Source organism: Halichoeres trimaculatus, unplaced genomic scaffold (genome assembly GCF_033239565.1).
Source record: "Halichoeres trimaculatus isolate MK-OKI-2021-1 unplaced genomic scaffold, fHalTri1.1 fHalTri1_scaffold_2, whole genome shotgun sequence".
Classification (NCBI taxonomy): domain Eukaryota; kingdom Metazoa; phylum Chordata; class Actinopteri; order Labriformes; family Labridae; genus Halichoeres; species Halichoeres trimaculatus.
In genome coordinates, this window is record NW_027437180.1 from 31,549,618 (window position 1) to 31,563,452 (window position 13,835).

At 41.0% G+C, this 13,835-nt stretch overlaps 1 protein-coding gene across 1 annotated transcript in view; it reads left to right on the forward strand.

The window, feature by feature from the left end:
• Positions 1-6,592, forward strand: part of pcdh7a (protocadherin 7a) — a 51,105-nt gene extending 44,513 nt beyond the window's left edge. The window contains exons 4-5 of the mRNA XM_074689669.1: positions 264-465; positions 2,451-6,592. Of these exons, the coding sequence (XP_074545770.1) occupies positions 264-465; positions 2,451-2,983 (735 nt within the window). The 3' untranslated portion in view covers positions 2,984-6,592. The remainder of the gene's footprint in view (positions 1-263; positions 466-2,450) is intronic.
• Positions 6,593-13,835: the final 7,243 nt, after the last annotated feature.

The window sequence follows — 13,835 nt, forward strand, 5'->3', positions numbered from 1 at the left end:
ACATCACTCTTGTCCAGCTGCATTAATCTGAACTGGGATTAAATGCCAACTGAAAAACTTTGAAACACCGCCGTGATTGGTTGAGGACTATTACCCTGCATTGTAGCAGCTAAGCTCATAATCAAGGCGAACACCATCAGATAATCTCAATATGTCTTTGCACAAACCGTGCCCACCACTCGCCTAATCCCTCAGATTTAGAATCTCAGATTAGGAATCCTGGATGATTAATCCCATATTGTGTGTGTGGATGTTCTCTGCAGGGGACCCTTCGTCGGGTGACCTTCTCTGTGGTCAGCCAACCCCAGGACGGCGGGTGTTATGACAGTGGACTGGAGGACTCAGAGACACCGAGCAGCAAGAGCTCATCAGGGCCGCGGCTGGGAGCCCTGCCGCTGCCGGAGGAGGGCTACGAGAGAACCACACCAGAGGGCAGCGTGGGGGAGGAGGAGCATGTGGAGAATGGTCAGAGAGCACACACACGCACACACAAACACACATAACATAAACCTAAAAAGTTACTATGCTTGATCAGACTTGCAGTTGCACTATATTGTAGGTCAGGGGTGGCCAACCTGTGGCTCTTTGCCTTTGTGACTCTTTGATCCATTCATTATAGTTATGAGTAGTGGTGTACCAATCAATCTAAATTATTGATATATTGATCTTGTGATCAGTATTGATCAATACTTGGGTGATGAGATTGATACTTAAGTTTCAGTTTCTTTTCTTGACTTGCACATGTGCTCATCGCTATCTAAATAGATAGATGGATGGAACTTTGTCTGTTCTGCAGTAAAAACAGAAATTTGTCTTTGACACAGCTCCAAGTACAAATTGGAACACACTTACAAACAGTAAATGTTGCTTAAAGAATTGGAAATCTATTGATTTTCATCTTTTGTCCTTTCATTTTTGTGAGAGAGGAAGTGCGTGTGTGATGTGGTTCTTTGTAGTACCACAGAATTTTTTGTGGCTCTTGGTCTCTGACTTGTTGGCCACCCCTGATTTAGGTATTCAGATTCATTTACTGACATATTCTCCCCCCTTTTAAAACTTTGGTGCACTTCACTGTGAAATACACATTTTATTACACACACTCATTCACACAAACACACACTGGAGACAAAGATTTCTAATATTTGGCTCACTGTCAAGGTCTCACCTTTATTCCAGCTCAGCACAGAGAATGATTAACAGTATAAAGCAATTGTCCAGTGTGTGAGTGTGTGTTTGTGTGTGTGTAGTATGTTGTGCAACAAGGTCTGCTTAACGGCCTTGTTGTATGTCAGTCGCCCAAATCTTTCCTTTCACACACAGAATAGCACTTTCACCATATTCTGCCACATCTTTATCAAGGATTTCTTCAAGCATAAAGGTTTTTTTTTTTTTTTTTAATTTGCCGTGTTCCTCGTCTGAATGTGGACATACCAGAGCTGCAGAACAACAGAAGCAAGGTCACTGCAACCTCAGCGGCTGTACTCCTCTCGGGTTAAATGGCGCCTTTTTTTCCAGCAACGCATGAAATCTTGTGGATTCTGTGGTGCTAAATCGGTTTTCCGTCACGGTCAGATGGAGAGAGGGATTTGAAGCGACGATTCTTTGTGTTGGTTATAATTATGCTGTTTAATTATCTGCTTGTTTGGTTTTCATTCTGCGGCTGCATGCAGGAAACAAAATTGGAATTAGTTTGGAATTAAACATAAATATTAAATTTCTAGCTTTTAATTTCAAGTGAAGAGGAATGCAGGAAGAATGAACTGGAAAGGATGTATTGTTGTCTGTCGCTCATATGATGAATTTTTAATCCCCCTTAACGACCTGAAACATCACACCAAACTCATCTGTCTTCATTTTAAGACCTGTCTATTTTATCATGAAGTCAGTATTGATCCATCTATTAGTGTTTTACATGAAGAGTAGCCATGCCCTTTAACCCCTGCCCATGTAGGACATCATTTTTCAGTCCCAGGCGGCTTCACTAACCTTTTAACCTAACACTCAAAAAGGCTGATTTGGGACTTAATATTGTCTTTGCATGTAGAGAAGCTGCTATTTTCAATCAGCTTGTCTTCTTTTGGATGTGCGTGTTGTGTGCTATGACCTCACCTCTCACCCTTAATGAAATGCTGAGAACCTTTAGTAGATGTGGATTTTTTTGCTGTCAGCACTTTGTGTTTTGCTTTAGCAGCATTTTTCTTGCAGTTTCTGCTGCGTTCATTTTTTTATACCCTAACCTTTTGTCCCACATTTTTTGATCCATTTTTCTTTGTCGTGTTCTCCTTAGCCTGTTTGACTCCCACTTTTCTTCCCTTTCTTGTAGTTTTTAGGGCTTAACCACATTTTCCTTGTTCAATGACTTAACTGTGAACTTGACTAAATTTTGTGTTTATCTTTTTGAAACATGTTCATTAACATGTTGTATTTCTGATTTCTTTGTGCCGACTCAGACGCCAGACAGTTGCCAGACGTCGCTCTGACAGGAAAGTGCACCAGGGAGTGTGATGAGTTCGGCCACTCAGACACCTGCTGGATGCCCGTCCGTCGTTCGCCTAGGCGCCAGCGCCATGGCAGTGACCCCCCTCGGCTTTCCACCTTCGCCCCTGGAGACGACAACAACAATCTCCGAGGTAACGATCATGAGAGTGACAGCGAGAGCGCTGGCAGCGCAGGGAGCTCAGAACCTGGGGTGGTCGGCGGAGAGGCTCAGAGGTTACCCTTAGTCAACGGGGATCCTCTCGGCACCCTGGGGAGGGGAGACCGCAACAGGAACATGGGCGATCACAACCGTAACCTCCTCAACCGCAAGATGACTTCAGCGTCCTATGACACATTCAGTAGCGCAGGCTTCGGGAGGCGCCAGCCGGAGGAGGAAGGAGGAGAGGGCCAGAACCCAGCAGAGGTCATACCACTGACGCGGACAGGAGGGGACTACAAGACCACGTCCTGCCTCACGTTGTCACGCCGCGAGGTTTACCTGTGACAGCCCTGCAAAGGAGCAATCATCACCACGACGTTCCTCTCTGAAGAAGAACGAGGGTTAAAACCTTACTGGCAGGTCATCCCATTGGACGACCTTTTAAACATGTGAAGATGAGAAAACGTCAGAAAAGATAAGCTATATATCAAATTGGAACTTTTGGATTCTGACTCCTATTTAACAGCACTTAAACTTAAAGCGAGTGATGAATCAGCTCTTCGGTGAGCTCTGACTTTCTTTAAAAACCCTTTTTTTAACTACTGGCGAGAGTTGCCTGCAGGCAATGATCTTATTATGCCCATGTGGAGGAGGATAACTTCATCTCCTCTTCTTTCTACCTGAATCTGATGCATGCCTGACCCTCTGCCGCAGAGCGGTCCGTGAGAAGAAGAGGAGACTGAGTAAATCCTGATGCTATAAATGACTCGGTTCTTACAAACAAACTTCTGCCGAGGGTATGGCAGGCGAGATTTGGACTCAACTGGTGAACCATCTGCTGGAAAACCACTGAGGTCTTATCCACTCAGAGTAGATGAAGAGAAGTTAACAAGTCTTTGATTGCGTTATTTGGATGTAATTCAAGCCAATCAGACTTTTTAAACGCCTAATCAACTCTATCATAACACAAGATGGGGATATTAACCAATCAAACTACTGAGAATCTTACAAGTCATAAACAAGGTATGAAAACACCAACAGGGGTGTGATTACTGTACAGATACACCTTAGAAATTAAGTGCTGATCTTAAAATCAGGTATTGTTCTTGAACTCAAACTCTAACAATGTGAGAAAAGACTTTTTTTTTTACGGTATTCAAATGTAACCATTCAGAAAACAAGGTTTTCAAAGCGTGTCAGTAGTGCCACAGTGTGAAATACGTGTTTATCGTTTGCCTTCACACCCAGTCTGTATGTATATAACGTATGTGTGTATTTGATAAAAAGGCAGTGTTATCTTTCTGCTGCTGTTCAACATTTCAGAGTAGACTGAGGTGCCGAATCACTGCACACCTACTGTATCCTGACATCGCTCATGCATCGTTCAAACACACACACATTCACACACATACACACACAAGCATGCACACACTTACACACACAGACGTAAGCATGTAGACTCAAACTCATACAGTGCATTTACAGAATGTGAATATGCATTGGGGCCACATTTTATGACATGATCCAGTGGCTGTGTAACATAATTTATATGATAACTTGCATTCACTTTCATACATAAACAACACACACACTTACACACACATATCCAGCATATTAAAACATAAGTAGATCGATAAATCCATATTTAGATATGCAGAAATCATATGCACTATGTGTGTATGTGCTCTTATCATCATTTTTTAAACATACTGCCTCTCATTGATCTAGCTGTAGCGTTTTGCCTGCTCCCCTCCAGCCAGTATTTAAACATGAAATGTATTTAAATAACTATTCATCTCTCTGACTGATGTGTGGGGTGAAATTAAAGGGAATTTCCAACATGACATCTACTGTATGTAACGATAAGACAATGTGGGAGTATGAGATATTCCACAAACTGTAAGTAGGACTGATAGAAAAAACACACTTGTGTGAGAAAAAATGGACAAAAGAAAAAAAGGACTCTGCATGAAAGACAGATAATGCTAACTTTTTTTCTCTCTTTTTAAAACCACACGCCTTTTTGTATACCACGCCTATTTGGATACATATGTGCTATAAGTGTGCGCTAATGGGGAGAAGAAGATGATAATGGCAGCAAGGGAGTAAGCAACAGTGGATCAGACTGTTCCTTCTTTTGTTCAGTGAGTGTGGGGGTTAACCTTGGGCTTCGAATCTCACCATCCCAGGTCAGGGGTTGGAACGACGCGTGCCGCAGGCTGTTACAAATAAGAACACAATGTGGAGAGAAGGCAGAGTTCTGCTGCGCTCCTCCTCACACCCCTGAACACGCCCGAAAACTGCTGTGCTGAACGACACAGATAACAGGCTCCTTCACGTTCGTCCTTCCCAGCAGCTACTGCACAACTCCACAGCCACTCTGCTGCACTGGGCTGAAGAGTGGGTGTGGATCGAGGCCAGCACATCTTAATTCCCATCATCTGTGTGTGGTTCAGTGGTGTGATAGGGATAATAGGGTTAGGTCGTCCCTGTGGTCTTAATGAGTTTCCTTTCTCCTCTCTTGATCTGCGCTGATCTCATTAATGTCTGGATTGGCGAATGTAACCCTGCTGGAAAATGCCAGAATGTGTGTCTCTCTTTTTTTTTTTTTTTTTCTGTTTTAAGGTCCAGGCTGTTTAGGATCAGCTAAGAAAAATGAGACATGCTTGTTCAAAAATGTGCTACATTTTAGATTTAAGATCTTTCTTCTGAAGTTTGCACAGAGCAACACTCAGGTAAGATTTGTGACAATGTTGAACTTCTTCTGATATTAAGCCACTTACAAACACTCTCACTGTTGCTGCTTCACTCTCCTTAAGCTGAAAAATCCCTCATGGGGGGAGTGAAGTAGTAGTGTCCAGTTTTGCAGCAGTAAATGGGTGTACTCTGGCCAAGGAGTCGAGCTCTGAGCGCTTGATAACTTTGTATACCTGAACATGACTTCAACTTCACTCCGTCTCTGACCCCCTTTAGCTCGTTTTAGGCCACTGATGTACTTACTCCCTAAGCCGTCATTACCCTCAAATCCCCAGCATGGCTGTTTACTGAGCTCTGTTATTGAGAGACTGTGCTTAGGATGAAACAAAACTCAAGGCCTCAACATGTGGAGTTAATCTGTCCGTGGAGTGTTCACATTGAAAAGGGATTGGTGAAAACAATCACAAACATCCTGCAGGGTACAGACACTGTGAGACAGAAGGACACTCTCTTTTCTCTGGGAGAAAGAGTTCAGATAACCGGGGTTTCAATCCCACAAAAAGGTCTTGAAGAAGTAACGTCCAGTTTGTCCGTTTTGGGAAGAGACTCTTGATACAGCCCTGCTTCTTCAACTCGGCAGATATTTTCTTCAAACTGCTGTTTTAAGGCAGTTCCATTATCGCACCTTTCAAATCCTTCCATCTGGATTTAAGGGAACTTGTAAATGAACCTGTGTGGGTGTGTATCTTTTTTATACTGCACGTTTAAACATGAATATGTTTCAGTCTACTGCAAAACACAGAGGGGAGACAGACAGAGAAGAGTGCGACGCCTGAGATGTATCACCCACTAAAGTCGAGACTTTTTAGAAACACTTCAGCGCACATCATGAACCTGTCATCCCCCTCGTGCTGTTACTCTTATAGCCATGTACAGATAAAACTACACTGTAGAAACAAACAACTGGAAACCATAACAGACTATGGCATGCTTAAGGTCTTTGAATCTGCACTTGCGAAGAAAATGAGAAAAAAAAAAGTGTTATTTTTATTTGCCTCTTCTTTGTTTTCTTTTCTTATGGGGCTGGCTCTGTTTTTGTTTTTTGTTTTTATTTCTCTTCCGCTGCCCCTCTCCTGTAATTACTTAATGAACTAATTGCATTTGCTATGATGACAAGAAGAAGGAGCTGAGGTCGAAAGGTTTGGTACGAAGATGAATCATGTGGAAGTTTGACTTTGACATTAAAAACTTCAAACACTTGTGTTTGTTTTTTATTTGTACATTATTATACCCATGAAATATAAGCAGATTCCCAATTTAATATTTATTATTACTTTTAAATAACAAAAGCAAACCCCTGAACAGTTTGGACAAATAAAGTTTTGATGGTTTGAAATATTTAAGACAGCAGCTCAATGTTGGTGTTTGACGTCTGGTTTCTGACCTCATCACTCCTCACAGTTTGAATTAACACATACATTTGGGTCGGAGGATGCTGAGGTGAAAGCTGGGCGCTGTTCTTATTAAGAGCAGCAGTAGGAGAGACTGGAAATCTTGTAGCTTTAATGGACCACCTCAGCAGGGGGTCAGATAAAGGTGAGAATGACACTTATTAAGAGATGAGAGCAGTGTGAGGTGCTTGCCTGAACCAGCTCATACATGTCATCCCACTTCTGGTGCCAGCAAAGACTTTTAGTCCTCAGGAGTACAAAAAGCGCAATGAGTCATGTGGAAATGAACAAGTGAACCATTCTTTAAAGACCTCTGAGGCTCTGTTAACGTTATATCAGAACATCAATGCATATTCTGTAGACAAGTGAGATGTTTCTTAAGGTTAAAATGTTCTAGTTTTGATTTGTCTGTCTGCAGTGCAATCCTGGAACACATTCTCGACGATCTTGTGCCCATTCAGCTTTTCTCCAACCAGTTTGTAGGTCCTGAATGGACTGTATATGTGATCATGAAAAAGTCTCACCAGCCACTTTGTTAGGTACACCTTGCTCGTACCAGGTTTGATCCCCTTTTGCCTTCAGAACTGACTTAATCCTTTGTGGCATGGATTCAACAAGGTACTAGAAACATTTCTCAGAGTTTGGTCCATATTGACATGATAGCATCTCGCATTTGCTGCAGATTTGTCGGCTGAACATCCATGATGAGAATCTCCCGTTTCACCACATCCCAAAGGTGCTCTATTGGATTGAGATCTGGGGACTGTGGAGGACATTTGAGTACAGGGAACTCTGAGATGACTCCAGCTTTATGACATGGAGCGTTATCCTGCTGGAAGTAGCCATCAGAAGATGGGTACACTGTGCTCTTAAAGGGATGGACATGGTCAGCAACAACACTCAGGTAGGCTGTGGACTTTGAACCATGCTCAATTAGTACTAAGGCTCCCAAAGTGTGCCAAGAAAATATCCCCCACACCATTACACCACCACCACCAGCCTGAACCGTTGGTACAAGGCAGGATGGATCCATGCTTCCATGTTGTTGACGCAAAATTCTGACCCTACCATCAGAATGTGGAGCAGAAATCCAGACTCATCAGACCAGGCAACGTTTTTCCAATCTTCTATCGTCCAATTTGGTGAGCCTGTGTGAATTGTAGCCTCAGTTTCCTGTTCTTAGCTGACAGGAGTGGCACCTGGTGTGGTCTTCTGCTGCTGTAGTCCATCTGCCTCAAGGTTGGACATGTTTGTATAGAGATGCTCTTCTGCAGACCTTGGTTGCAACCAGTGGTTACGTGAGTTACTGTTGTCTCTTTCTATCAGCTCCAACCAGTCTGTCCATTCTCCTCTGACCTCTGGCACCAACAAGGCATTTTGGCCCACAGAACTGCAGCTCCCTGGATATTTTCTCTTTTTGGGACCATTCTCTGTAAACCCAAGAGATGGTTGTGTGGGAAAATCCCAGTAGATCAGCAGTTTTTGAAATACTCAGACCAACAACCATGCCACGTTCAACGTCTCTTAAATCACTTTTCTTCCCCATTCTGATGCTCGGTTTGAACTACAGCAGATCATCTTGACCATTGAGTTGCTGCCATGTGATTGGCTGATTAGAAATTTGCATTAATGAGCAGTTGCACAGGTGTGCCTAATGAAATGAGTCTATTTGCCTTTTCATGAGCTAAAGTTTAAAATGAGATTATCAGCACCAAAACTGGTTATTTCTTAGTATTTGTGGTTGGGTCATATTTTCCCTGGGGGAACACAAAGTGTTGACCAAACATCCTTAAGGTTGATGACATTACACCAGCGAGCAAAATTTTGCTGTGAGAAGCAAAATCTTTCCTTTTTGCTGGAAAAAAGGAGTTCTTGTATTCATTTTGTAGTAATAGTCGACACGGGAGCTGGACTGGCAAAAAGAAGAAGGACATCAGAGCAGAGCAAAGCTAAACAGAGAGTGATAGAGCATGGGCTAAAACACAGGTTAAGCTGTTTAAGATAATGTTTATTCCAACCCATATGCAGCAGTTATTCTGCAGTGGTCTGTTCAAACTTGAGAGTCTATTAATAAAGCGAAGGGTGAGGTTACGTTAGCTCTGCTTGGTGAGGCTGCAGCCAGAGCCAACTGATAAACCTCTCTGAGGTGTTGAGAATTAAAACAAACGAAACATCCGTGTAGGGAGGCGCCCACTTGATAACCTCAGTGATGTACTCCCCATCGCTGCCCATCTGTCTTCAGGCTTTGAGGTTTTGTGAGGAGCTCTAGAGTAGGCTACAAAACGGGGTTGATTTTATTCACTGCATTCTTTCTTAAAACACAGGTAGCTACCTTGTTTTTTCTTGACTCTTTTTTTTTTTTGTTGTTGAGAGTTTTTACTGTAGTAAGACAAGAAAATACAGTCTCAGTCTCAACTTCCAAAGCTTCTTTGGAAGCTTTGGAGAAATGTCTGTTGCTCCCAGAGGCTGCATGACATCATCAGACCAGGGCCCGTTTGTCTTCTATCGATTTCTTGATAACATAAACAAAGGCAGACTTGATAGATGGCTGGATAGTGATTCTGACCATTGGTTCAGCTCTTATTAAACAATAAAGGTCCCTTTTGATAACAAGCAGTAAACCAGGTTGCAAAACATCTCTCCTATGGTCTGTTTCCTTCATGATGAGACTGCAGATTGATTGCGGTGTTTAATTTCACCCTTCCATGAGAAAAAACAAACTTCATTTGTAAATGAGTGCCAGCTGAGAGCCTACACAGCACCAAGTGAAAAATTTGGCCTTGAGGAGGAGTTTGTATTGACATCTGTTTCCAAGGTCACAAAATAACCATCAAGCTCAATTTTATAGCAACATTCACTTCCAGTCGGTAGAGCCAAAATCCTCCCATTTAGCACAAAGACACCTTGATACTCCTATTTTAATGGTTAATGTCGATTTAAAGCTGGCTCACACGCATGCTGACTAGAATAAATTTCTAAAATATCATCAAAATTGGCACAAGCCATCAACCTTATCTTTAAAAGGTGAATTTCCTCACCTGTATCCTGCTGTAGGAAAACTTTTAAAATTGTAGAGAGCAATTTGGACTTATCTGAAAATGCTTCAGAGGTGTTAACTGCAGGAGAGATTAGTGTGAAGGACTCTAAATGTCAGAGAAGACTCACAGTTTGGGTTTGGGCTTGTCTGGTGTGCAACACTGCCACCATGTGGTAGGGTGTGAGTATGACTTGAGTGATCATTCTGCAGCATCATATGAGCTGCTGTGCATTGTTACAGATTCTTTATGGTGAAAGTGAATGATACAGTGAGACAGAGAAATCAATTTCCTTCGATCATCAATCTTGCAAACCTCATGAGGCGCTAAAATATATGTCGTCCCTATCAGGTAAATAAATCCACTTTTCATGCGGAAATCCTGCAGAAACTTGAGGCTCTGCAGTCACATAAATGTATAAACAATCTAAAATGATTTGTATATGTTCAACTATCTTTTATCTGCATTATCCCAGAAACCAAAAAGCCAGATCCTCTCTGTTTCCATCTTATACAGCCCAGGGTTGATCTGCCCAGACACACTGCAGACTACTTAATTGATTTTCAAACATATAACTTAATATTCACATCACAGACTGAATGATTTATGCTTTTTTAGGACAGGATTGACAATTTATGATTGTGCTTTGAGCTGATTGCTCAAAACAATCCCATATTTGATTAAGGTTTAACCGAAACATCCATGCATGGATTTGAAGGCTGTGTAATCTGTTCTCTCATTATCTCCAATTAGTATAATCACTTGTATTAAAGCTCCAGCATGTGTCTCTTCCAATAAAAGTCTGTAATCAACCACAAGTTATGAATTACTGACCACAGCTTTGGGTCCTCAGGAAAGGAACAGAGCAGACATTAGAAACCCTGAAGGAGCAATTGTTCAGCAGCCGGCTACAAAGTCATAAAAACACACATAAAAGAAAAATCATTAAACCACACAATAAAGGGTATTAGCAACCTTCTCTGGAACATCAAAAGCATCAGGTATCATATCAATCAACCTCTAGTTGTAAGTCATCTCTTATTTAAGTGGCGACCATAAAAGGTGTTGTTAATAAATCACAGTTTGAGCACATAAATGGACAGGGAGGTGTCTGCAGCGCTAAAACAAGATGCCAGTTTCTTTGAACTCTTAATTAAATTCCAGGGATAGACCCAGTGGATGTGCGTTGAATTGATTTTATAAAGATGGAGGGAAATGTTGCAGAGGAGGCATCTTGTGAAATAAACCGCAGAATGTTAACCTCCCTCTCACACGGTCCAGTTTATCCAACAGTCTTTGCAGCTGTCAAACTCTGTCAGGAGCTGGAGCAGACCTGTGTTCTGAATGAAAAGCAAACACACAGAGAACCCTCATTATTCTAAACACAAAAACATCCAAAATATCTAATCTGTTGAACACTTTTAAACCTTACTGTATATGTTTTTGATGTCCGGTCAGTAAGTGCCTCCACCTTCCAGCCCTGGAGTGACTCTCAGCATCAGTTCAGAAGAGCTCAGAACACCACAGGAGTGATGAATTCAGCCTGCGCTGTGTTCCTCTGTTAAGGAGAGCCTTGCAGCAGAGCTGTAAACATTCTCTCTTGCTGATATGCCAGGCTGTTGTGGATCTGAGATTTGATTCTCCCTGTGTTCCTCCGTAGGCTGTCATTTGTGTCTCTTCATCTTTTCATGGTCACATCTGCCTGAACTCATCAAAGCTGCGCTATCAGCCGTCTAGGTGGAAAAGCAGAAAACAACACATATAGGATGTGATTCTACATGAAAGCGTGTCCTTCAGCGATATCAGATACAATGTGTGTGATGGGCGCCTTTAGTAACACAGATATGAAGTTTCACATTTAAACTGGATTGGCTGCGTGATCCTGTATTGTTATGACCAAAGTGCAGAAATAACCCTTTATCCTTTTATATTTCCCTTAGAGCTCCCAAGAGGAGTTTTTTTATACTGGTAATTTAACAGAGAGAAATTTATGTTCATGCCCTTTCATGACCTATGAAATGAACACCAACTGCTACTTTCACAAAGTCTACATCATAGTTTTTAATCTTTCTCACTTTCATATGAGATTATTTTCAGCACCCCAAAGATTTATTAATTGATTAATTGTTTATTTATTTATTTATTTATTTAGGGAAAACTCAGCAGAGATGCTGCAAAAAGAAAGTGCCTTACAGGAGCTTTAATTTCACAAAAAAATTACAAAATGCATGAGTTTGGAGGTCAGCAGGACACTAAATGGTGACTTTGCTTCCACTGTGCAACAAGACCTTATAAATCTAAGAGGGGTTAGCTCTAAACGTTTTACTAACAAGTGAAATTTGTAAACTTGAGATTATTAAATAGGTCAGTTTAATCCAAAGGACAAGCTGTGAGGAAACGTCTTTATTTACAATTGGAATTTATAAAGCTTGAGAATTTAGGACATATAGATGGAGATATGAACAACTGTAGACAAATAAAAAAAAATAAACAAATAAATGTGAGAAATGATGCATCAAATGTGTGTCAGTTGTCTTATTGAAACTTATAGAACTTGATAAATGGCTAAAGAGAGAAATAGGCAAAGTATCTGTTATGCAAAAGAATGGGTTTGTTCCATAAAGGGATATGGGGATATTTAAAAAAAAAAATGATTTCGCTTTGCAAAATTCAGTTTTCAAATGACAGTTTTATGCCAGATTTTAAAAGAGCATGTTTAAAAAATAAAGAGCTATAAATAAATTTCTTGAATCTTTCATTTAAATCCTTGCCTCATAATGCAGAATTCTTCAATGTGACACTGAAAGTGATGAAGAGGGTCTTCAGTTTTTGGACATCATTACTCATAATCTAGCAATGGAAAAGTAAACTAAAGCTCACAAGTTACTGTTTTTCAAGTGATTGACATTTCCTGCCTGTACTGATAGAATTCTGAAGAAATACAAAAAAATAACTCAGGAAGAGGAGAAAGAGGAATATATGCAACAAAGGATTATAGCAGGGGCACAATTATTCTGATTATTTAAAATGAGTCAATTACACTTCATGAAAATCAGAAGCTGGAATTAAAAGCCATAAAATTACTTTTTCATGTCCACATTTTTTCAATCTAGTGTTGCATATTTGTCGTTTCTATTCTTTGCTGTTTTTTTTTTATTTAAAAAATATATATATATTTTATTCATTTATTTATTTATTCATTTATTTGGGGGGGGGGTATTTATTTGTTTATTTGTTTATTTGTTTATTTTTTCTATTTTCCAGTTTTGGAGTAAAGTTGTATGTATCCATATGATTAAATGGTGAGCCTTTGGTTCAAAGTGTCAGCAGGATCCAAAGGTCAGGATTGGTATGTGTCCTCTTTATCTCCTCCTCTGTGACTACAGCTGCTACAGGGTATGTTCCTGTGAAGTGTGTGTGTGTGTGTGTGTGTGTGTGTGTGTGTGTGTGTGTGTGTGTGTGTGTGTGTGTGTGTGTGTGTGTGTGTGTGTGTGTGTGTGTGTGTGTGTGTGTCTTGCTGGTAGCGCGCTGGTGCTGGTGTGTTATTTCCTGCAGTTTGAAGTGATTGCAGAGGTGTGTCTCATCAGTGATTGGCTGAAACAGCTTCAGACACATCTGAGGCTCCTTTCTCATGATGTTTGTCTCCGAGTGCACAGATCCTCACTCTTTCTCTGTGATTTTGTGTCAAAGTGAGAAAGTTTCTTTCCTGTGTCTTGATTGGCAGCTCTGAGCTGAGGCTGTGTAACTGCTGTGATTGATGGGTAGATATTAGCAGATGGGAAGCTTGTAACATTTTGTATTAGTAAAGTGTGAGGTCTAAGAACTGAATGATGGTTTTCTATGAGCGTTAAGGGGCATGGAGTCAATTCCTTAAACTTCTCTTTCTTCTCAACTTTTTATCACAGACTTTCATTTTGAAGCTCTTTCTCCCTGTGTGTCTTGTTTGGTTTTTAACCTCCTGCTCTTGTGTTTCCCTCCTGTTTGTTTGCTCTCATTAGTTTCACCAGTGTCTGG